We start from the raw sequence: 24,112 nt of genomic DNA, 5'->3' as shown, positions 1-24,112 counted from the left end.
CTAGTTAAGTTTTCCGATTCAGGACGCGAAAACGGAAGAAAAACTAACTGCGTTCAAGAGTCTCCTTAGCCGATCATAATTCTTTTCACGTTGAATCGATTAGTCCTTGAGTCGTTGGCTGCTGCATCTTTCTAAGTTTTTTTTTCTTTTACCCTATCGCTACTTTATCTTTTTTCTCTCTTCCCAGGACTAATGCAAGTGTTCGCGACCTTCGCAGAGTGAAAATTATCCCCTCGCCTCCCACCCATCAACAGTGTTTTTATTTTATAATTCTCTTTCCCGAAGCTTCCTTCTAATGTTTTCCCCTTTAACGTTAACGACGAGGATAAAAGACCGCTGCTGAGTCCTCCCTTCGCCTTACGAGATGGTGGTGTGAGGGAATTTCTTTCTGTTTTCTTTTATTTTCCATTTTTTCTAGGCAGTCGATTAGGCACTCGTTTGGCGACGAAGGAGATGGTGCTGCTTAGACAGCGTTTGCGGGGTTTTGGGGAAACAGAGAACCATTACGTCTTTCCTAAGCCGCTACTATCATCGCAAAGCTCTCTCCGATGCGTCCATCAGCAAGTTTCCGATTAGTGACTGACCCTGGGAAAAAATCACGTAAATAACGCATTCCCAAGAATTACATTCCATTCCTGATCAAAAAGATGCCGCCGTCATATTAATGTCTCTCTGTAGGAATGTGCTTCTAATCACTAGATCTTTCAATAGTAGATATTTTAAATTAATCAATTTGGTCTTATGTTTCTTATGTGCACCATAATACAGACGAATCAAATGCTATAGTAGGTCTTCTGTTGACTTGGAGAACGGTGTCATTCATCATTTCGAGGTCTTCAATCATGGCAAAAGATAATTAATTGAATGAAAGTACGTCTCTCCTGAAATATGTTTATTTTCTTCAATTACTTTGAATCGTGTACTCGATGGTAAGGATTTTATGACTCTCGCGGCTTTATTAGTCGTTGGGTTAAATTACAGGGTCTGTAATATTTGTATCTAATTTTGACTCGATAGAGGATGAACCATTACCTTCTCTTTTACTCACTGTGGAGGCGGAGACGCCGGACTGGCAATCAAAAAAGCGTGTGTACCCGAAAATGGAGCCCATTTCGCATGAATCGAATGAGACTTCCTAGGAAATACGATTACCATCGTAATGGTGGCATATCCTACTTGAGAATAGGCTATTTTTTTCTGATTATCTTTCATTTCCTGAGAATATTCGTGCTTTGGATATCGCCTATTCCTGTAATTTGGTGTACTTAAGCGATGCTCCAAATAGATCAGTCTGGTCTTTCGTAGAATTAAATGTCAATTAGCTTTAGTAGCATTAAAAAAACACGGTCTTCCGTTGGCCTTGTTAAGGTTCTCGTTTATTTTCAACCGAGGACAGCAGCGTCAATCTTCCACTTAGCATTCTTTTTGGCAGCCGTCAGGTGGCTCTGTAATATATTACGTCGTGATTCGTGGTTAGCATGTTTTGATGTCGTGACTTGATTCCATGCGAGGTTTAAAAATAAGACCAAGCGTTTTGGCGCCAGGTCGAGCTTGAAGAAATCATTGTCGTCTCCCCTTCAGCGTGTTAGAATGCTTTATAATCTTTTCCTGTGAGTCATATCTCTGCGATTGTTGCGATAGGTCCTTGGCTCTGTGTGCGCGTATAATCTTAACAGCAGCGTTTCCACGGAATCATTTCATCCATCTCTCCTCAGTAGGCTAGCAGTTTTTGTTAATGTTGCGTTCCTTTAATGCGTCCTCGATATGATGTTTCAATCCCATGGGAAATTTTTTCCGTCGTTTGTTGGAGGAAATGGTACAAAAACTACTAATGAGAAGCCCTCAATGATTGACGGAAACAAATTAGGCATTTTTTTCGCTGAGGAAGTTCCATAAGGGTCTCTGGAGAAATCCCCGTAGTCATAAATTCGGCTTCTGATATGCTGGGCCTAAATTGTTTTACAATTGAAAACTTGAACGAAATAAATAGTTTTTAATCTGATCGTCTTCAGCGTTTATGAACGTGAAAATTTAAAAAGAATGTTTTGCTGAAATTGTAAAATATTTTTTATGGGTATTAGCTTTGCCACACTAAATGATGCGTCTTTTAAATGATAGATCAATCAATGTTTCCTTATTGACCAAAATCATTAATGTTAAACTAATTTTCAAGGTAAAAACTACTATTTGCCTTTACTATTTTTCAGTAGCCTAATGTAAGTTTTTTCTCGAGCGTTTTTGTCGCTCTTTCGCACGCGGATTAATCTCGCCTTCTTGTGGAGAAGACTTCCTGTTCTTGAATTTTGTATCACTTCCGCCGATTTCCGCTGGGCTTTCCTTCAGGTGCGACTAATTTATCATCGGCTGAGAGAACAATTTGCCTAGGAAGTACGATGTAGGGATTCAATGTATGTTATCTGTTACCGCCGTGTTCCCCCTGATAGGAATCGATCGGTAAAAAGGCCAACTACGCTCAGAGCGTCGAGGGGACCACGGTGCACGCTTGAGGCACATATGAAACATTCATCAGCTTAGACACCCCTCGCTCCTTCCTTCCCCATACCCCCTCAACGACTCCGCGAGTTTTTCGGCGTCTTCCAGCTTGTACATTTTTTATCGAAAACATTCATTTCTACAACGCATACATTTGATCTCCATTGAACTACCGGGGCAGATATGAAAATCAGGTTTAAAACGAGTAGAATATATATCAATAATACTCTGGGAATCAACGTTGGAGCGAAAATAATTACAAAGAAGAACTTCGCTTAACAAAAAGTTTGCTTCAATTTTTTTCTAATTAAAAACGTGTCCAATTTTTTTCCTACGTATATTCATATTTTTACTCTTTCCAATATTATGTAAGCTGAAATAAATTATGTATAAAAGTGTTGACATTTTCGTGAGTAGCGACGAGAATACAGCGAGGAAAGCTCAAAGAAAATGATTTTTTAAGTCTAGCGTTTAAAGTACGTGGGTGTATATCAAATCACAAGGTAATTAATTCGTCGGCAGCTCTCTGCATTTATCGTTGAACTAGCTTTGATTCAGTGCTTAGCTCCAATTTTAAATATTTGAGGTTACTTTTTCAGTGAGTGAAAAAAATCGGTACAGTAAATAAACTTATCCTTATTACTTCTTATCTTCATTTTTACAATAAATGATATCACACCCCTGAATACAGGAGCGCATCAGGTTAAAGTGGATGTCATAATTGCCCAAATCCCATGAAAGCCTATCCATCGAATGAAAATATTCTTTTCTATTAGCTTTTTTTTCGATTCCGATATGTTAAATAAACGTATCCTTATTATTTCTTTGGTAATGATGCTTAATTCATAAATCGGTTTTATAATATTCTCAGTTTACAAGAAATAATTTCGCATCCTTGAATGGCGGTGCGAATCAGGGTAAAAGGGACGTCAAAATTGTTACCAATCCCGTGAAAGCCTTTTCATCCCTTCAATATTTCCCTGCGCCCCTATTTTTTCTTATTCCTCAGTTTTATTCCCACGCCATTTAACCCTCTCTCCATTTTACCCACCCCATTTGACCCGCCCCATTCTACAACCCCCCAGTGGCGCCATCTCGCCTCAAAAGTCCCAAGCGAAAGAGAAACGCGTTTCCACTTCGGCGCGCTCGACTCCGGGGGTGCTCCTGGCCTTCGACTGCAATAGACGGAAAGAATTCCATGAAGTAGAAGGAGGATGAAGGAGGAGGGGATACTGTAAGGGGGTCTTGGCGTGTTGGGTAAGGGTATTGAAGGCTGCATGAGGGAGGGGTGTGGGTAAAACCCCCTTCTTCTGTTGCCTCCAGCAAAGATATTGTGTCTTGCGAAGTAATATCGATTCGGCCAGCCTCTGCTGTGTGCTCACCACGGCTTTGGTACGTTCTAATTTTCCTCCCAAGCTGCCCCTCCGACTCCTGTTACTCCACTATTTCTCCCATGCCCTTCCACCAATATCTGTGTATCCTCACTCCTTTTCCACCCCTACTTCAAAGGAGGCCTACCCTTAACCCTCCTTCTCCGATGCAATATTTCGTAACTAGGTCACGGCATGAGTCTTTATCCCTTCGTCATCCATTTTTCTTATTAATCTCTGTCGGTAATTGTATAGTTTATGTCACGTGAGCCTTTGGGGAAGGAAAACGCTATAGCGTAGGCGGTCGATATTATTATCTTTTTCCTCGTCGCGGTACCTTCTCTCTAGGATGATTATTTTTCATTTTTGTGACGTGTGTCGAAACGGCTCTATCGATTGAAGGCTGTGTAATTGGTTCAAGAAGTAAGTTTTTTGCAACGTCACATTTGGTATGAAAAAGCAATCAAGTTTTTGCATCGTGAAATTCCTTTGGTGAAGAAATAAAACTTCGTCAGCTGTTAATATTAAAATATTCACTACATTCTACGGGATATAAAATCAAACCTTTAAAGTTTTTGACAAGTAGTTCTGTCCTGCAGTTTTCCTCGGGAAATAATTCCAAAACAATTTGCAAAATTTGTCTTTTCTGCTTGAAACACGAGCCTAAGGTGCAATTTCATGTACAGAGTTCTTTTAGAAGATATGAATATATTGTTTTTGTATTCCTAAAAACACCAATTTTTGCTATTATTTTACTTGGAATTTAAGATAATACATTCGACATCGATAGCATGTAGAGCCATTAATAATCGTGTCGTGGTTTCACTTGAAATCATTAAAAGCAGTAGACTTTTTCACCTGTTTTATTTGAATGTTTCTGAAGTTATGTCGTTATCTACCAAGAAAAATACATACTTTAAACTGGAATAGGAACCCAGACCTCTTCGACGTCGTACCTAACCAGTCGCGTAAAGTAGTTGAAATCTCCGCTTCAACAGAATAAGTCAGTATAAAAAATTTCTCTAGTTTAAAGTCATGATATTCTATTAAATTCTTTCTACTGTAAATAATCACTTCAATCTATTTGTCCTCTATATCTTCAAGGTTACATATTGTAACCCGTCGTGCACATCCTGCCCTTTAAATATCCATCATATATTTATTTGCTTTTTAGAATATCGATTGTTTACCGATACTCTTCCTCAGGTTTACGCCATCCATCCACCTTTATTTTTAACTATTGCAAAATGTGCACTCTTAAGATCCTAGTAGGTCCATGAGCTTAGCGTTGAGCTAGCGAAGCCTGCGGTCACACTTGAACAAAAATCTTCGACTAGTGATGCTACCCAGGAAAAGGAATTGTTTTTCCCTCCTTGATTGTGTAACAGCGTTTCTTATTTGGGGTCAGCCTTACCCACACCTATCCAAACCAACCTTCAATTGTCACGCATTCACACAATATGCTCTCCCTTTTCCTACCTTCCCGTCGCAGTGATATCTCGTCCAATTGGTTTAGTATGGGAGGAGCTCTACCCTCACCTATCCAAGCCAGCCTTCGGTAGTTAAACTCATACACATACGCCTTTTCTGTCTTCGTATCACCGGGATATCACGCACCCGTAGCGTAATTTAGGATGAGCTCTACCCTAACCTATCCAAACAAACCTGCTGTTATCATATAGTCATTCATAAACTCTTCCTATGTACACCCGACCGTAATGTCACCCAGCAATCGGCTCTGAAGCTGTCCACTCATGCTCCCTTTGAATTAAACACGACGACACGGGCGACAGAGGACGCTGCGAGCTCACATGGAGATTGCAGCTGGAACACGGCCAAGCCAGCCACTCTCACGTGAAAATGCACCGTGCTTCACACTTTTTTTAATCCTCCTTTTTCTTCTCTGATGCTCTTCCCTTATTCCACGGCCACTCTCTGTGTTTTTTTTCTCCTTTCTCCCGCTGATGTGGGGCAGAGACTAGAAGAGAAAAAGGCTTTCACTGGAATTGGATGAACTAGAAAGAAAATTTGAAGGAAAAAGATGCATTGAAGAGGATGGAATACTAATGGTGACGAATCATTCTTCCCCTCAAGAATGATGCATAACTGCTCTCCAGTGTTATTTACCCCGCTTGGCAGCGCGCGGACGATATTTATCAAGCAGTTACTCTTTATTGCGGTCGAAGTTTTTCATTTTAATTCCAGCATCTTCAAATTACAGCATTTTAAAATCAATTTATTAACTGGTTCTACCACGTGCTAAGGACGACCCGATAACAGTGCGATTCAAATGGGGTATTCTTTAACTTAATTTCACGCCTTTGAGCAGTAATAGGTTTCTTCTTTCTTAAAACTTAAGTTAGGATTGATTTTTGCTACATCTTAATTAAATATCCACGAGAAAAATCTTTCAAACTTGGCTTTTAATTTTTATAGTACTTTTAACCCTCTTCTATTACTTTTAGTAAGTATCTTAGTAAAAAGTCAAAGAATATTTCCTCTCTAATCCAATCATTAAGAAATAAATTAGTGGAATTTTATAATAAATCTGCAATTTTCATTTCGCATTCATTGAAGAGGTATGATTTTTATAAATATCACCTAATTTCACCACCTTGGTCCATTATTTTTGTGCTGTTGACATTTCTACTTAAAATTGCACTTGAGTTCGTTGTCCGTTTTGCAAGCATGTTTTTTACTGCGATTTTATTCCTTTGCTTTCGCATGGAAGTCTATATTTTCATCATAGCTATTCTCACAAGAGGTAGCGTATTTACTCTTGTAAAAGCAGTTGCAAAGCACTTAATACGATTCCCAAAGGCGAGGAAGGTATTCCGGGGAAAATATAACGAAACTGCCATTTTTTCATTAGACGGAGCAATGTTCTTTTTTTTTAATTCGCTCCGTGGGACGCGCAACCCGCTGTGAAGCAAGTGAAGCCATTGCGGAGTTCATTGAGAGGAAAAGGAAAGTCTACTAGTATCGTCTAGTACCTAATAGGCAAGTGGTGTTGGTCGCGTTATTAGGAAAGTGTGTCAAGGCCACTGGGGCAGCGATGTTGCGCTCGCGAAGACTTCAGCTCCTCCCTGTGAAGGATTACAGAAGTTTTTGAGTCTCGTAAAGAAGAGAAGAGAGACGACTCAAGATTTCGGAAAGAACTGCGCTCCGAGGCAATATGAGAGCGGTGACGCAAGTGAAGTTGTTTGCACGCGTTCTTAATGGACGCAATCGGGTGGAAAAATCCGCAAAGATTATGTGGGGTGGACAACTTCGCCATATTACTTCATACATGAATTCGTCTCGACTGACACCTTACGCAAACGTGTCCATGGAATTACTACAAATTAATATGAAATTTCAATTCAATCATAAAACTTTCTATTAAATATAGGAATAATTTCATAACTATTACAATATTTTTATCTTATTTAGCTATCAGTATGAATTTTATGATGACGCAAATTTTTCCACTTTAAACTGTAGTCATTATTACAGATCTTTCTCTAGTAATATTTGTGCAACGTAATATCTGCTAATGATTACCTGTAGGATTATCAAATACGACGAGAAATTTTCACTTAGGCATTTTCTTGATATTCAGATTTTTTCACATTATGAAATAGTTTTGGAATTGAAACCATTAGTTCCCTAAAATGTAATCATTATTATTTTTTAATTTTTGATTGCGGTCGCGCGTTTTATGATTTCGCCATTTATTTTGCTTATTTTCCTTTCATGATGTTGGTAGGCATATGTGATAGAAGTTATTTTGGCAGTGTAAGAATGAGCACTGGCCATTCTTATTTGTGATGCATCGTAATGATTTTGTCTTCCATTATATTGGTAATATTTTCCTTAAAAAACATTTGGATGAACAAAGATTTTTGATGATTTTTGATGCAAATTATACCCTATGTGAAAATTAACTCGCACCAGTGACTGCGTAAAAAAGTCACTTCTCTCTTGTTTGTCGTCCTTGGTTCTATTGTTGCTCTCTGTTTCCTCTCTCTTCATCTTGTGCATCCGTAACTGCGTGAAGACATCGCTTCTCTCTTGTTTGTTGTCCATGGTTCTAATGTTGTGTTTCTGTTTCTTTTCTTCCTCTCCTTCATAGGATCGCGAGATAGCTACGGCCCAACATGGAAGAGGGGCCGTGGGACGTGTCCAACATTCGGGAGGAGGAGTTCGAGCAGCACGTGGTGTACATCGTTCCGGACCAGCCGGTTCCCACCTCGTCGACGCCGTTCTCCGGGGCCTCTGGTCCCGGGGGCAGGCGACGCCACCGCCGCCGAAGACGGAGGCGGAGCACGGAGGGGCGGGAGAGCCCGAACGGCAGCAAGGGTGAAGGCGAGGTGGACGGAGGAGATGTGAAGGAGGCGGAGGGCGAGGAGGAAGATCTCGAAGACCTCGAGGTGGACGTGGGGCCCTTGGAAGACGAGGAGGAGGAGGAGGACGGGGTGCCCAGCAGGGCGGAGGCCTCGCTGCCCAGGAACCTCGTGCTCAGGCCCTCGCAGGCCCTCAGCGACGTAAGTGCCTCGCCATTATTCCGTCCTTCTACAACTAAAGACACGAGTACAAGAACCAGATGATAACCAAAAGAGGATCGGGTTGGTGTGGTGGCTAGTGTGTTGGCTTCCCACCCCGTGGGCTCGGGTTCGAATCCCGGCGGTGGCAGAGAATTTTCAGAGACCTGCTTCAATGTTGAGTAGAGGATGGAGGAGGAGTCGGATGGGACGTTAAGCCGTGGTCCCCTTGGCCCCTTTGGTTTAGAGAAGGCTAATGCTAACGCCAGGTTTCTCTCCACCCTTGCTTACCTACCCCTCCCTCATGGCGCAAATGACCTCATCAGTTGGTCGCTTCCCCAAATACCATACTACCATTATAAACCAAAACGTGAACCTTCGAGAAAAGTGAGGCAAAAATAATGGTTCTTGCACACGGAATGTAGAACGTAAGTTTTTTAATAATGTCTGCTAAATTTATTGTGATCTTTTAGTTGAACACTGACATTATACCTTCCTTCAAAAATTTAAGACATGAGTGCAAGAACCGGATAATAACCAAAAGGTGAAGCTTCGAGAAAAATTATACAAAAATAATGATTCTAGCAAACAGTGTGTGGAACGTACGTCTTCGTCTATTTCTGCTCAATTTGTTTGGAAGTTAATGTTGAAAATAACAATTTCTGCTTGTAATGGGGAGGAAGGGGTTCATTTTTTAGTAAAAAAAATAATATTGGTAAAAAATTGTGATCATCTGGTTTTGATAATCTTCTTCAAGGCCTTCAATTCAGCGTGACACTTTATAAATATACACAAATTTTGAAATTTAGGTGGTATTTTTTCATTTCCAGCCATGCGATGTTTTTACTGTCATAATGAAGTTACTCATTACAGATTCGTACGTCTTGATTATTTTAGTCCTCAAATTGCGTCAATGCTTTTTGCGCCATGTCGGAGGTCGATTCCGAAAAATTTACTTTGGTCACGTATTCTGCTGGTGACAATTCATATTTCCTGCGCGTAACAGTGTTCATCTCAAGGCTATTCACGGACTGCTCTATTTATTATAATTCCATTAATTTAAGGAAGTAGATGAGGACCCTCCGGGATAATTGAGCACCACACCTCCACTAAAGTAGAAGACCGCGCGAATCTATTATAAGAAGATAATATTTTGTCAAAAGTCACTTCGCCCCGGAGAAATAATGAGCGTTTAAAAGGGTGGTATTGGTGGAGCGTTTAGGGCAGTTTTGTTTCTGCTGTTAGCGGAGGGAAAAAGGAGAGAATCCAAGCTCTTCCACTTTACTCACCGTTTCTGTGTGTGTGTGTGTCTATGCTTTTTTTCATCTCTCCATAGAATCCATAAGTCGAAAAAAGTGGCGGAGTGAGTCCCAACGCCTGGAAACAATGGCGCCCAACCTCAAAACTCCCTCATCCCATTCCGAAAATCTCTCTCATTCTCTCGAAAAACGAGCCGGGATCCGAAATAAAAAATGAATTCAAGGGGTGAAAAAAAAATTAGGAGAAAAAAAAGTTAAAGACTGAAAAGCAAAAGCATTGAAAACGGTGCAGCATCTAAAAATGTAGGGAGAGGAAAAGCGAATCTTTTGTGCGCCCGGAATAAAAAAGAAGTACGTATGTACATTGATGTATATATGTACAGCGCGCTGACCTAAAAACTGCCTCCTTTTTGCGAGTGGGTGAAAGAGTATGGGACCCGCAAACAACTTTTGTGGTACTACGATCGGGATTTTTAAGCCAGGGACGCCTGAGAGAGTTTTTTCGGAGATACAGAGTCCCTTAGTCGGGATTTTTAGGGGTTAGAATTAAGCAAGATAGGGTTGGACGAAGGTGAAAAGGGGGCTGGCGATGGAATGTTTGAAGGGTATGAAGGGTGGATGGTCCACGAATGAAGACGACGATTGATAACTGAAGCATCTTCAGCCCAACCTTGGTGTTTTGTCTAACTGTGCGATAACTCCTCAGTTTCTTGCATCAATAATATTAGAACCAAAGAGATGAAGTTAGTCTCCAAACCTTCAATCAGCTGATTGAGTGAAGTTTATGCTAATGAAACTGTTGTCTTAAAATTTACAACCTCGCTTATTGAAAGTGAAACCTACCTTTTTTATACACTCTAAAGAGTGGAACATCACAGAACTGAATGAATTCCGTGAACACTCTTTATTTAATTATTTCCTGCAAAATATTGATTTTTAAAGTTTTTAAAATGGCGTTCATTGTAAATTTTGAATATATGTGGATACATTAACGATCGCTGTTAAAGATTTCGGCACAGAGGTTAGAAGCATTCATTCCTGCTATGTATGCTACCCGCTCTACATAGATGCTTAGCTTTTCACATAGCCAGAGGGATAAAATTTGCTCGAGCAATCTCGCGAATATCAACGAATTTGTTCAAAATTGGCTTGAAAAATTGAAAGCCACGCGAGTATCCTGTGATGTAGTACCACGATTAACAGATGCTTGCATTGTTGAAGCAACTACGTCTAGATATGAGATACCATAACCCCTTAGGAGTCCTAAAAATCTATTTTAAATTAATAGTTTTTTCTACTATTTCTGTTTCCTCGTATTAATGCATCTCGTTGTGTATCCTATCCTCTTACAATTAGAATTAGTGATTCATTTTCATCATCCTACTCTTCATTAGACGGCTACAGTTCCTTACTTTATTAAGTTTCCTTTTAAAACATTCGTCACCTCAATAATATGACCGTTCAATATCACCAGACTTATCCTAAATTTTGTTTCTCTACAGATTCAAGGAGTTTGGAGCACCAGCTACATCCCCAGAGGGACTCGTTTTGGACCCCTTGTTGGTGAAGTCTACACTAAGGATGGTGTCCCTAAGACTGCCAACAGGAAATATTTCTGGCGGGTAAGTCAATCTAATTTTCATATGTTTCTACATTCATCAAACTTAAATAACAACTCTTAGCGACTAGATATTCGTTTTTCGATGCGTTTCGTGATTCAATAGACATTGCTTGTATAACATTTTAATTTATGGTGCAATGTATTGCTTTTTACTAAATTTTGAATGCTTTTCAATGTTACAGGTATACAAAGACAACGAACTCTTTTACTACATCGACGGGTATGACGTTCGCAAGTCCAATTGGATGCGATATGTTAACCCGGCGTATTCCTCAGAATCTCAGAACCTCATCGCCTGTCAGTACAAGGTAAGAAGAACGATTTACTACATAATTTCTTATCATAAATGGTTTTACTATCAATGTAAATGTTTTCACGTTTCATTGGTCGAAATTCTTGCGCCGAATATGATGGACAAACACTATCGGCGAATTGACGATAATCAATTGATCAATCGGTGTTGTGTTCTTTTATTGCTACTCTTCGAGATTTGGAGGGAATTAATAGGATATACCACAAGTTTTTTTTTATATTCTCAATTTGATTTGCTTCCCAGTAATCTATTTTAAGATTTCGTAAGAGTTATTGTTCATAATCGCCTGCTATAATTTCCTGTACTTACTTTTCAGATGAACATTTACTTCTATACCATCCGACCCATACTGCCCAATCAGGAGTTACTCGTGTGGTACTGCAAGGAGTTTGCGCAAAGGCTCAACTACCCACTCACTGGCGAACTCATGCTGCAAAGAATACGTAAGTAGTTCCACGCAACTTTCTTAGAACTGCCGAGTAAAGTAATTCATTAAGGAAAATGCCTCTTTCTGTGTGAGAGTCTCGGAAATCAGCGTTTTCGACTTGAGGGAGAACTCATCTCCCTACTCGGTAAACTTGGGATCTGTGTAACATTTTGAATGCGTAATACTTTGCCTTGGACCTTAAAAGATTTTTATCAGCTCTAATGGAGAAGCCATTCGTTGTTTTTTGTTGCTTTTTATTTATTCCTTATAAATTCAAATGTGAATCAACGTATCTCTTCAAAATTATATAGTGACTTCATTTTGCATCGCAAGAGGATAGTATTTACCCAAAAAAATTAGTTAAAGCTGAATAATTTAGAAAGGTTGCTCATGGCTGGATTAAAGCTTCAACAAATACTAATTGAGCGGAAGTAATTCCTGCCTATATATATTTGAGCTCTTACGTTGATGAGGTAATTCCTATTTTTTATCGGTTATCACAAATAAAAAATGAGCGGAGTAGTCTTCTTAGAATTACGGACTACTCCTAAAGGTACAAATTCCAGTTTCTGAAAGACAATTATTACCCTTTTTCTAATTTAAGAATACAGTTTACATCAAGTTCACCACCGTGAACTTTTTCATTCAAAAGTAAAACAAAGTTTGCCTTGGTTGAGATACTACTCACCCACACACAATCAACCACACGGAAATACAACACCCAGTAAAGGATTAGTCACTGCTGTGAATACTCTTGTTTCAGCAAACCAACTCGGTAATTTGTATCGTACCTATGACCTGATGTCTAACACAACGGCCATTGCAAACTACTTTCTGTTACACTGTTGAGGACCTTTCCTGTTCAATGCAAAGTCCTCTCAGGTGATGCTTTAGGTTTCTCCGGAAAGCAGTCCCTTAAATTATTGAAATGAAAAAGCTAGTAGAATTCCACACTAAATGCTTATTGAACCACCATATTTTCTGCACAGTCTCGTTATCAAGGTAAAGTCTAAGGTACCTTTACCATCGGAGAGGACAAGGAACTGGTTGTAGGAAAGGGTTTTAGGGATTTAAGAGGGAGAATAGGAAATTTCCCTCCAACCCGTTTACCCCCTCCCTTGTCTTTCCTGATGGTATATATCCTGAGCCTTGAGAGCTCTATTTTATGTTCATATATTGTTCTTTGCTGCCACTTCTAAATGGGTCTGTGTGTTTCATTCTCTCTGCAGGTCTGCAAGTCCAGCAGCAGCAACAGCAACACATCCCGATGGCCATCGACGAGGTGGAGATGCGGGCGCCGGACAAGCGGAAGGATGACGAGGAGGAAGTGGAGGCGGCGTCTGCGGGGGCGGAGGAGGTGGAAGGCCTCTCTCGGCTGTCCCCGGGGGCGGAGAAGGGCGTGCCCTCCTCCACCTGCCTCCTACACTCCCCGCCCCCAGCCTCCTCCGCGCTCATCTCCTCGACGCACGGCGGCGGCCCCCCGGCCTCCCCGCCCCCGGCCGCGCAGGACCGCATCTCGTCATCTTGCCTCGCGTCCCCTCCGTCCTCCAAGGAGGGCTGCTCCCGGAGCGGCGGGGGCGGAGGCGTCGTGTCGCCGCCCCCAACCGCCGACGGATCGGTCCGCTCGGACGAGGGTTACCACAGCAATGGATACCACGACGACGCCGCCGCCTTCACGCCACCCGAGGACTCTAGCGACTCCGACTCGGACAACAACTACGTGCTCGACTTCAGGTGCGTCTTAAATTATATGCGTCTTCATCTGTTCATCTCAATGTAAAAACTGCGTTTTCTCCATTGATGGATGTGCTAATAAATGGAATAAAATTCGAAGCAGCAGCCATGAACACTTGAAAACTTCTCATCATGAATTCTTTCCAAGTGGACTTGTCCCGTTAAAAATATTATAGCTTTAATTTTGTAACCTCGCATTTTTATCGGTAAATCAATAAATTGCGTGAAAGCTTACAAAATATATGAAAATTTCGAACTAGATTCTTCTCGAATATTTTATCAAGTCATATGATCCATGTTAGCCAACGTTTCGTCATATTCCTTTTAAAGCATAGTCAAGGATGAGATATTATTGGAAAAGACTTTCCTAACTTCAGCCCTGACGATGCTAGAAAAGAATTTTAGTGGAACGTCGGTCAACATGGACCATCTGACCTAGTGCATTACCCGAGAAGAATTCATGCCAACCATTATTTCCTCACTTCGGATTTTACTTCGTTATAATTTCTAAACGTGATAAAAGTTATACTTATAAGGTAATTGGAGTTTTCATGATCCCTTCTCCGATTCTACAGTAAGAAGCAGCCGCCCGAGAGGCCTGGTGCGACCACCGCCGCCATGGTGGCCTCTGTGCCCGAGGAAATGGAGGAAGACGAGGAGGACGCCAGTGAAGCCGCCAAGAACGAGTACCGTAAGGTGAAGATCAAGATCTGCAAGGCATACCACTACAAGAGCAAGTCCTCGGCGGACGCGACCAGCGGGGGCAGCGCCCCAGGGGTCGTCGCGCCGACCGCCGCCCCAGCTGCCCAGGCGGAGGGCGGAGAAGGGGCAACCGCCCCCGGCCCCCTCCTGCTCCACCACCAGCTGCTCCACGGCAGCCCCCCGACCCTGCACCTCCACCACACCCATCTGCACCACCATCATCTTCTGCTCCCGCCTCCGGCATCCAACCCACCAACATCCACGGTCCCAGAGTCACCGCCGCCCCCGCACCAACAGCAGCAAGGGCTGGGGCGGGAGACGTCGCCCCCGAGGAGGGCCTCACCACCAACCACCACCATCCCGCCCCACCCGTCGCCGCCCCCGCAGCCCCCCGTGTTCCGCCCCTTCTCCGTCTCCAAGGGCGAATACATCAAGGCTGAGTTCGTGAAGAACGAGTACGCCGCCAAAGCGGAGGCTTACGCGGCCGAGATAGCCGAGGAGGAGAAGGCGGCGGGGAAGTTCCCGGGCGGCAACAGCATCCTGGAGAACATCCTGCTGCGCAAGAGGGACCAGCAGTCGCCCAAAAGCCCCCGGCCAAGGACCCCTCCGGCTCCCGCCAAGAGGCCCTCCGACTGTCCCGCCCCGACCTCACCCACCGAGATGGCCTACTCGTACAAGAAATCCCACCGCTACGTGGCGCTGCCCAGCCCCGATTCGAGCTCCAACTCGGTGGCCCAGGGCGGACGGGGGCAGTCGCCCCACAGACCGGCCGAGCCCCTGGAGGAGGAGAGGGCCCCGTCGCCCCAGAGGCCGCCCCAGCAACCCGCCCCCCTGCCCCCGGTCGTGGAACTCGCCTACCTCTCCTCCACCTCCCCAACAATCTTCTCGCACCACTTCGGCCCCTACGCCCCTCCGCCGCCGCCGCCTCCACCGCCCCCGCTGTACCACCACCTCCAGCATCACCACGTCCTCCACCACCAGCCCCCATCGCTCGTGCCCTACCACCACCAGCCCCCGCCGGTCCATCCTCCCCCGACCAGCTTCGCCTCCGTGGTCACGTCCGCCTCCCCCGTGAGGACGGCCGGGGACGGAGGCGGCTACGCCCCCGGCCCCCAGCCCCGCCACCACTCGGTCTCCTCCTCCTCCTCCGCCCCCTCCGCCGTCCCCGTCTCCTCCCCCCACTCGTCCAGCCCGCCTCCGCACTCGGTGCCGCTGTCCATCGGGGTCGCCAGCAACGGGGGGGACTCCGGCAGCATGTCCCCCGGGTCCCTGTCGCCGGCGCGGTCTCTCAGCCCGGGCGGCAGTTCGGGCGGCCGCGGGTACCGCTCGCTCCCGTACCCGCTGCGCAAGAAGGACGGCAAGATGCACTACGAGTGTAACGTGTGCTTCAAGACGTTTGGCCAGCTGTCCAACCTCAAGGTTCACCTGAGGACGCACTCCGGAGAGAGGCCCTTCCGATGTAACGTGTGCACCAAGAGCTTTACGCAGTTGGCGCACCTCCAGAAACACCACCTCGTGCACACGGGTGAGTTTGAGTGCGACAACAACGCTTGCATTCTCTTGTAATTTAATCATTACAACTGGGGATCGAGCATTACCACAACAACTGTGGGAAGTCCCCCTGAATGCGAACACGACCTAGCACTTGAGTGCGAGTGGTTAGTCATTTCTTGTAGCTGTCTTCTTGGCTTCTACTAGCCTAAGCACTCGTCGCTGATTGACGGAAACTCAAATTAAGCTCTAAGTATGATTATAGATTATCAAAAGCCCTTGCATGGCGCCTTATCAACTTTTTCTATTCAGAGAGGCTGAGAATATGTTAAGTAGCAGTCCACTCTCATGGTGAGCTAGAGTAGTTTACAAAAAATTAGCTTCCCAGCTTTGGAACATCTGTATTAATAATTAACCCTTACTCAACCCCATGTATTATTCCTCGAAATTTCTTTTATGAAAAGTCTTCTATTATGTTAAACATAAACAAAAACTTGGTTTTGAACTTATTTTTCCTTGCTAAAATTAATTTCTTATTCCTGGATATCTTATGTAACTGAATCTAAATGAATATTTGAAGAAATCTACCTTTAAAGGGATTTGTATCGGTCAAAAATAAGTTGAATAGCTAATGGTTCTGATTCCATTTATACTGTTTTCACATAATTATTTTGATCATTGCTTTCTGTCTTGTAGGTGAGAAACCACATCAGTGTGACATTTGCAAAAAGAGGTTTAGTAGTACTTCCAACCTGAAAACTCACTTGAGGCTACACTCTGGACAAAAACCTTATGCCTGTGACCTCTGCCCTGCCAAGTTCACGCAGTTTGTGCATCTAAAACTGCACAAAAGGCTGCACACGAATGAAAGGCCGTTTACCTGTCAAGGATGCCACAAGAAGTACATCAGCGCCAGCGGACTCAGGTGAGTCAAATGTCCTTAGGTTAATACATATTTAGGTTAAATTAACTTAATTAACTTTTATGAAAATTTGGAATATACCACTTCAAATACCTAGGAGAGGGTTTGACATTATTATGATGGAGAAAATTTGTTATTGATTCAGAACACACTGGAAGACAACTAGCTGTAAGCCAAACAACTTGGAGGAGGAGCTAGCGTTGGCAGCCGCAGCTGCGGCAGCTGCATCTGGCTCCCCAAATAGCCACCTCTACTACGAGTATGCATCGTCAGATGTCAGTGGAGGTCAGTATCATTCAGAAGATTGATTTTCATGTACCTGAGATCATCTACCCTCCCCATTTCATAATTGCTTTCCATCATCCTGTCCAATAGCCATAGAGAAAAAATCTAAGTGGATATGTTAATTTATCGAACAGTTCTTATCATTTGGTTCAGTATTTTCCACTCAATTTATGCCCAAATTATCAATTTTATATGATATTACACTTGCATAATTCTTAATGAGTATATAGTATGTTTTTTCAAACTAAATTAGTGACCATGAAAAACCTGTATAGTTTATATTCTACTTTCGTTTATACAAGTATAAAATCTCTTATTCAATCATTATTAAAGAAATCTTTCACGGTATTAATGTTCGGCCCATCAACTTGGCATTAGACTTGAATTAGATGAATAAATTTATAAAAATTTTCTCTCTTTTCCCATTCCCCTCTCAGGGAGTTTGGAGAAGGAGCTGACAGAGGGAGGTGACTCTCGGGACTCGTTTGAGGGCAACGCCCACCACCAGCTACCCCACCACCACCAGCAGAGGCACCAGCAGCCACACCACACTCTCCACCTGCACCACCCCCACCTCCAGCACCTGCCCTCTTCCTCCTCGTCCTCCTCCAACGCCTCCTCACCCACCTCCTCGTGCCACGGACCGGGAAGGGGCCCCCCTGACCAGCCACAGCCTTCCCGACCCTCCGTCATCGAGACCTCTCAGCCGCACGTCATTGAGTGCACCTGAGGTCCGATCGAGCGGCTTCCGCTCGGACTGAACCTATTGGGCAGGGCCCGCACGGGTGCCCTGTCCCCCCCCAGGCCCTTTCGCACCCCTGGCATCCGATTGGCGGCCTCCATCTTCTCCAACTCGTGGTGCCGACGGCTGCAGGAAAGGTGGCGACCGAGGAAGACGACGTCGATGATGGTCCGCGATAACCACCTCGAGAGGGCGCTGGCTCGCCTAGGGGGAGCCGGTGTCGTTGGCGTTCCTGCCATCGCGGCTGCCATTGGCTGCTATGGCAGCGCCGCGGCCACCATGGCCCAAGCCCGAACCAGTGACAAGTGAGAGGTGTGTGTTTTTCTATGACGCGACCATGCCAGGCGTGGACTGATGTATGTATGTAAAAAAGATATGTTTCAAGGGAAGCATTGAAACCCTTTTCCTTTGTGAAAGGAAGCTGGGGGACACTTTTTTGACAGTGGTGCTCAGAGGGTAGCAAGCATGCGCTCTGCCTTCAGAAGCGCGCTACTTGCATTCTCTTGTTTCAGCACTTGTTGAAATCATGCAGTGGACTGGGCATTTTTATCCCTACCCTCGTGTGAGAGTTTTTCCTAAAAGATTGACATTTTTTCCAACATCTCTTTTGGGCTCCACCCTTGTCCAGGGCATGGTTTGGACCCATTATGAGAGCAAAAGAAATGACTCTTGAAAGGAAAGGAAGAATCACTTGCAGGAATTCAATAAGAAACAGAGAATGGTCAAGAGGATCTCAAATTCAACTTTCGTCGAGGTATTGTACACCTTGGTGTAATAATTGGTAGATTACTGAGAGAGAGATGGACGCTCATTGTGTGACATTCGAAACTCGAGTGAGTCTGCCTAAAGCCCAGTAAAAGAACTCGTGAAATGAGTTGCCGAGAAATAATGGGATTATAGTATTCTCGGACAATGAAAGAATGCATGGAGGCAGTTTTTCTGTGTGTGTAAAGTTGAGCGTGTATATTTACTTTTTAGTGAGTCGGTGATCTTGGACACTATGTAATTATTTGCATCAACATAATATATTCGTAACATAATATATATATTTATGAACCTGCCTCTTTTTTTGTAAATATTTTGCACCAGTGAGATACAAACAAAATGGATTTTCAAAACTTTTTTTAGGAGGTAGTTGAAAACTGCAGTGGAAGCTATCTATTCTGGTAGTCTTGCAAAAATTAAGATATGGAATGATTGGCTGAAATTGCGAAAGTGATGGAGATTCGAAAGTGTGGTGCACCGTGCAATTTTTGAAAAGCCTAAGCGCCCAGTGTCAAACGACACTAATTAATACTAATATTAATCTCCCCCTCTCTATCTAAATATCTCTCTCTACCATGTGTAAAAAAAGTAAAGAATTGAGCATGATCCATGCATTTTTAAATTATCGTTTGGTAAATGATATTTTTTTGGGAGTTCCGCCATAGGGACTTTGTGCTCTGGACACATTTTTATTGGAAATGGTCTCAGGTTTTCACTGTCCACCACAAAATGGAGGAGGTGTCAGGCATCGTAGAAAGTAGTTTTCTCCTAGGGAAAAAATATATATATACACATATAAATGAAAACTTAGGGCCAATACATTTTTATTTTCCTAAACTTGAAGGGTCTAAATTCGGCCAGGAGACCGAAGCCTCGCCATGGAACTGTAGATAAAAGAAGAACCTCAGTCAAGTGCTGAGGTGGTGGGATTTCATGCGTAGCTTTAGGATGTGCATAGAAAGAGAGTATATATACATATTTAAATATATGGTGTGCTTGGGAAGGGATGAGATTTTTGCGTTTCCCTGGCCGGACTTTGCTGCTGACCCTCCGGATACAAAGCGGACATCACAAATGAACACACACTCTTTGAGTTTTTATTTTTCTCTGGCGATTTTTGCATTACACACAAAGACTCCAATCAGGTTTTGTACATACGTTTTTTAGAGTTATTTATTTTGTTTGCCTCTATGTGCGTGTCCGAGCGGTGCTAGTGTCTTAGCACGCTTTGCCACGGCCGCCCCTTGCAATAATAATGGGAGGGACGGCGTTTCTTCAGGTCATTTTAAGAGAAAAATAAGTAATAAATTGCGTAAGAGTGAGGGATGGGAAAGGGCATTTTTTTCGAAAACATGAAGCTCTTGATCACATTTTCTATATATGTAAGTACAGTAAAAAGCAGTGACATGATTCAAATAAATACTACGAGTACCATCCTGATCCGTGAGGAGAGCATGTACGTATACCTCATTCATTTAACTGCCGCCCCTGTAATTGAAAGTACATGAAAGCATTATATATACATAGCATATATACGGATATAAATATATTATTGAATGTATTATAGAATGCACCATCACCGCCATAATTGCTCCATGTCTCTGTCTGTCGTTGTGCTTCTTGCACCTCGTGTCGTCATCTATATATAAATATATATGTGTGTGTATTGTCATTTTTTTCGTCTGCAGTCGGCAAAATTTTTTGTCTATAGTCCATCTTGGGAGTGTAATTGATATTTATAAAAGGAACAGTCGTCATCACTGCCATCTTTTAATGTGAATGTATGTGGCGGTCACCGCTGTTTTACACATAGGAAGATTTTCTCTCTATATATATTCATAATATTACACTACTCTCCCCTCTATAACTCTCTCTCTCTCAAAATATAAATATGTATCTACAAATTTTAGGCGCATATGTAATTAAAAAAACAGAAAGCATTTTTTGAGTAGTGCGCTGAACGTAATAATTGCACAGAGTTTATAAAGCATTGAGGACATTTTTTCGGGATGAATTTGGAAAAGCATATTCTTTTTCTTTTGGAATATGAGCAGAAAAATTGTTGTGAGTGCGCCAGGACCTGTCCAAAATATCAGAAAGCATTGTATCGTTGTGGATAACCTCGCGATTCCCATTCGCCGATAATTTTGAAAATAAAATGAATAAACAGAATACTTAAATAAATAGGAGAATGAAAAAATTTTGAGAGCTAGCTCTGGAGAGGAATGTTTTAAGAATTTTCCTTTTGTCAACTCAAACAAGGGTGGACATGAGGATGGAGAGAAATCGCCACATTGGTCTTTGCTTTTATTTGTTTTAAATGCTGAGAGAGTGATTGTTAGCTAGAAATGGAAAATTTTTACGGGGAAAGGAAGGTGATAAGGTCGCATTTCCTGGATTAGCTTGGATTAATATTAGCTTGGATAGAGAGGACGCTATCCCACCGGAATCGGGAAAGTTGTGTGAAGTCGATGGGCAGTATATTTTTCAGTGAAGAGCAGGACGTGAAAGATTAGGTGGAAAAATATTTGGTTTGGACAAAGGGTGGAGGAAGGAGAGAAGGACATGTGTCGTGGTGTGCGAACGCTTTCAAATTTTTTTAAAACCCTGATAAAAATAATCAAATAAACCTCTGAGTTAGTAACGTGACTCCATCACAGTAGGGAGAGATGAGTTTCAATGGTCTAAAACTCAAGTAATAAAATTCACATTGTGCTAAAGTAGACTTTAAAATGAGAAATCGTGTGCATGTGTGCGGGAGTGAGCTGTTTTATGCATTAATTTTCTTCTCGAGTGTTCATCAAAGAGCGTTTTATTTTTCAAAGCTATATTGTATATTTAACAAAAACAAAAAACAATTAAATTGAGTCTTCTTTAACAGGACTTGAATGAAATAAATCTCAGGCATTGATGATGATCCATGATCCCCCTTTTTTCGGTATTTTATTGTGATAATAATAATATTAATAATAATGATGTGACATGCATATATATTCTACCGTTTTACTCCGATATTCGCACCCATCAAGACAAGAGAAAGCATACAAACAAACTACATACAAACAAAAAACCGGTTTACCTGATGACTACATCCCTCTATATTTTACCACCAAAGATTCCCTCGACAATCCTTGTGAAATAATAATATTCCTCCTGGGTTTTAAACTCCTGGCTCAGCAGTCCCCAGCCCATTTACAGGCAGCGCATAAAGAAATAGTGTGAGCCATTTTTACGACAGAGCACATTGCATTTTCCAATCCCACAAGCCCCCGCAGTCCATCCAAAAGGTCTCCAAAGCCCTTCCAACTGCAAGCTCAACATAGTGTTTATTTTTTCTCGGCAACCATCAGAAAGACAAACAAATCAAAACTGTGCAAAATATGTGAGGTTTTTTCAGGTGACCACAGCTCAATAGATTTATTGAACGCTTCTCATGATACAGAATGGCAGACTCATATACTTTGACTATTTAGCAATATTTGTACGTAGTGATGGTTCTCAAGAGGAGTTCTATGTTGGAAGGAGTTTGAGCCATGAGGGTGGTGTGGGTTTTGCAAATTTGGTTGGTTTAGTATGTACTGTGTACACATTGCATTCAGCAATTCCTTTTATTTTTTGTATTCATTCAAACTATGGGGTTCCTATATACAACAGACATAAATATATATTATGATATACCTTGCAACAGAGAACAATGATCTCATTTTTGAAGAAAAAATAAATAAGTATTTTTTCAGGGCCACTTCCTTTACCCTCTTCATTCAATTCTTCCAACAATAAGCCAATAGACACAAAAAAATAAGAACATCATTTTTTGGTATCTGTTTACGCTGTGAATGCATTTCCAATTTTAACGTTGTGAGAAGAGTAAGAAAACAATTTTTAAAAAGGTTCAAAAAAGAAAACTCGCGTACGCATATTTAAAATAAACTATCAACGAATGAATTGTTAACTTTAAGAAATAGAAAAATGAGAGAGCTTTGTGCCTTCACCTCGTTTTGTGGAATTGGTCGTTGCTGTGTGATTCATAATAATAACGATTTGATTCATCCTCGTTCTAAGTGTACAATTTTTGTGATTTCACATGGACATTATATATATACATATAAATATATTTATTTTTTAGATAGTGTTAGTAATTAGTAAAAAAAGTAATACTTAATACAATCACTACTGTTTGTTGTCCATATCCAATTTTGTTTATCGGCTTTGCATTATTTATTGTTGCTTGGCGACCAGGTGTCGCTTTCGCGTCGCTCATGTTGTAAATATTTATCTCCTACCACTTCCTCCATACCAACAAACTCTAAAAAAAATGGAAAATTTCTCCTTCGAGAAAATCAATACAATTTTGGTGTCAATTTTTAAAAATCTTTCCTATGTACTCCCCTCCAAGAAAATACCTTGTTATCTCTGTGTTTTTTTTAACTTATTGTTACTTTCATATTTTTTGTGGAGGCAAGTGAGTGCTTTGGGAAGATTGAGTCTCAAATGGTTTGTTTGGTGGTCATACGAGAGACAGAGCAGATATTAATGCAATGTAGTAATTTTTTAATGGTTTTTATATTGTCAACAAAGGGGACAGTCTTTCAGTTAACTGAAGTGTTGTAAATTTAGTGCTTCAGAGGTTAACATATTATTTGTGCTATGTATTATGAACTGCGCCAAATCATGTTTTGTTTCCTACTGTGAAGTCCCTTAACGAGAGCAATATATTTACCTAATCAAAGAACTCTGTCTCTCAAGATGAAGCTTTTTTGCAAAGCCTCTGAGTTCCATGACTGAAACCGTAATGGGAAATAAAATCTGTAATTAATTGAAAGTCTATCTCTTGCCTTATTGTCAGTTTGACTTCATGTGTAAGCAAAATGTGTAAATATATATATTTGCTTTAATGCCCTGTTAGTTAGACTGGCCTACTTGACTTATGAATTGGGTGTAAAATTAAATCAAAATTGCATCCTATTCTGATTGATTGTATAGTGACCATCCATGCATTACTGGTAAAATTTTGATCCAACACATTTGAGAATTTGTAAATCTGGGTTTTGACTGTTCTTGATATCCTATTTCAGAGATAAAGGAAGCTGATGACTTTATGAGTAAGGCATATATTTCTTTATTATGGTATTGCATAATCATAAATCATACATTCCCACGAAGCAATAAATGCTTTTCATTGTGAAATGGTTTAATTATTTTTTCAACCTCAAACCAAATTTACCCCTCGATCCTTGAAGAAATTGCTAGTAGTTGTAAATTTTGACACATGTGACGCTAGTCATGATCAGCGCCTCTAGTGTGGGAAATAATAACTTCTAGCACTCACTGATTCGTGCGCGAATCGCCACGCGAATTTCTGTTTACGAATGTTTTGAAAGTGAAACGGTGAAGTAGAAAGTGTAAGAAGGAATGGAAATCATTGAAATTATACAGGTATATAACGAAATGGGAGCAACCACTAT

At 41.9% G+C, this 24,112-nt stretch overlaps 1 protein-coding gene across 2 annotated transcripts in view; it reads left to right on the top strand.

Moving 5' to 3' along the window:
• LOC124161219 (PR domain zinc finger protein 1) overlaps nt 1–23,834 on the top strand; it is a 278,646-nt gene extending 254,812 nt beyond the window's left edge. For both annotated transcript variants that reach the window (XM_046537482.1, XM_046537483.1), the window contains 9 exons: nt 7,978–8,389; nt 11,148–11,267; nt 11,449–11,574; nt 11,896–12,022; nt 13,236–13,740; nt 14,316–15,967; nt 16,630–16,858; nt 17,001–17,140; nt 17,578–23,834. In XM_046537482.1, coding sequence (XP_046393438.1) covers nt 8,003–8,389; nt 11,148–11,267; nt 11,449–11,574; nt 11,896–12,022; nt 13,236–13,740; nt 14,316–15,967; nt 16,630–16,858; nt 17,001–17,140; nt 17,578–17,870 — 3,579 coding nt within the window. In that variant the 5' untranslated portion in view covers nt 7,978–8,002 and the 3' untranslated portion in view covers nt 17,871–23,834. The remainder of the gene's footprint in view (nt 1–7,977; nt 8,390–11,147; nt 11,268–11,448; nt 11,575–11,895; nt 12,023–13,235; nt 13,741–14,315; nt 15,968–16,629; nt 16,859–17,000; nt 17,141–17,577) is intronic.
• Nucleotides 23,835–24,112: the final 278 nt, after the last annotated feature.

This window comes from Ischnura elegans, chromosome 6 (genome assembly GCF_921293095.1).
Source record: "Ischnura elegans chromosome 6, ioIscEleg1.1, whole genome shotgun sequence".
NCBI lineage: Eukaryota > Metazoa > Arthropoda > Insecta > Odonata > Coenagrionidae > Ischnura > Ischnura elegans.
The sequence above is the reverse complement of the archived record's forward strand: the minus strand, read 5'-3'. Positions and strand labels throughout refer to the sequence as shown.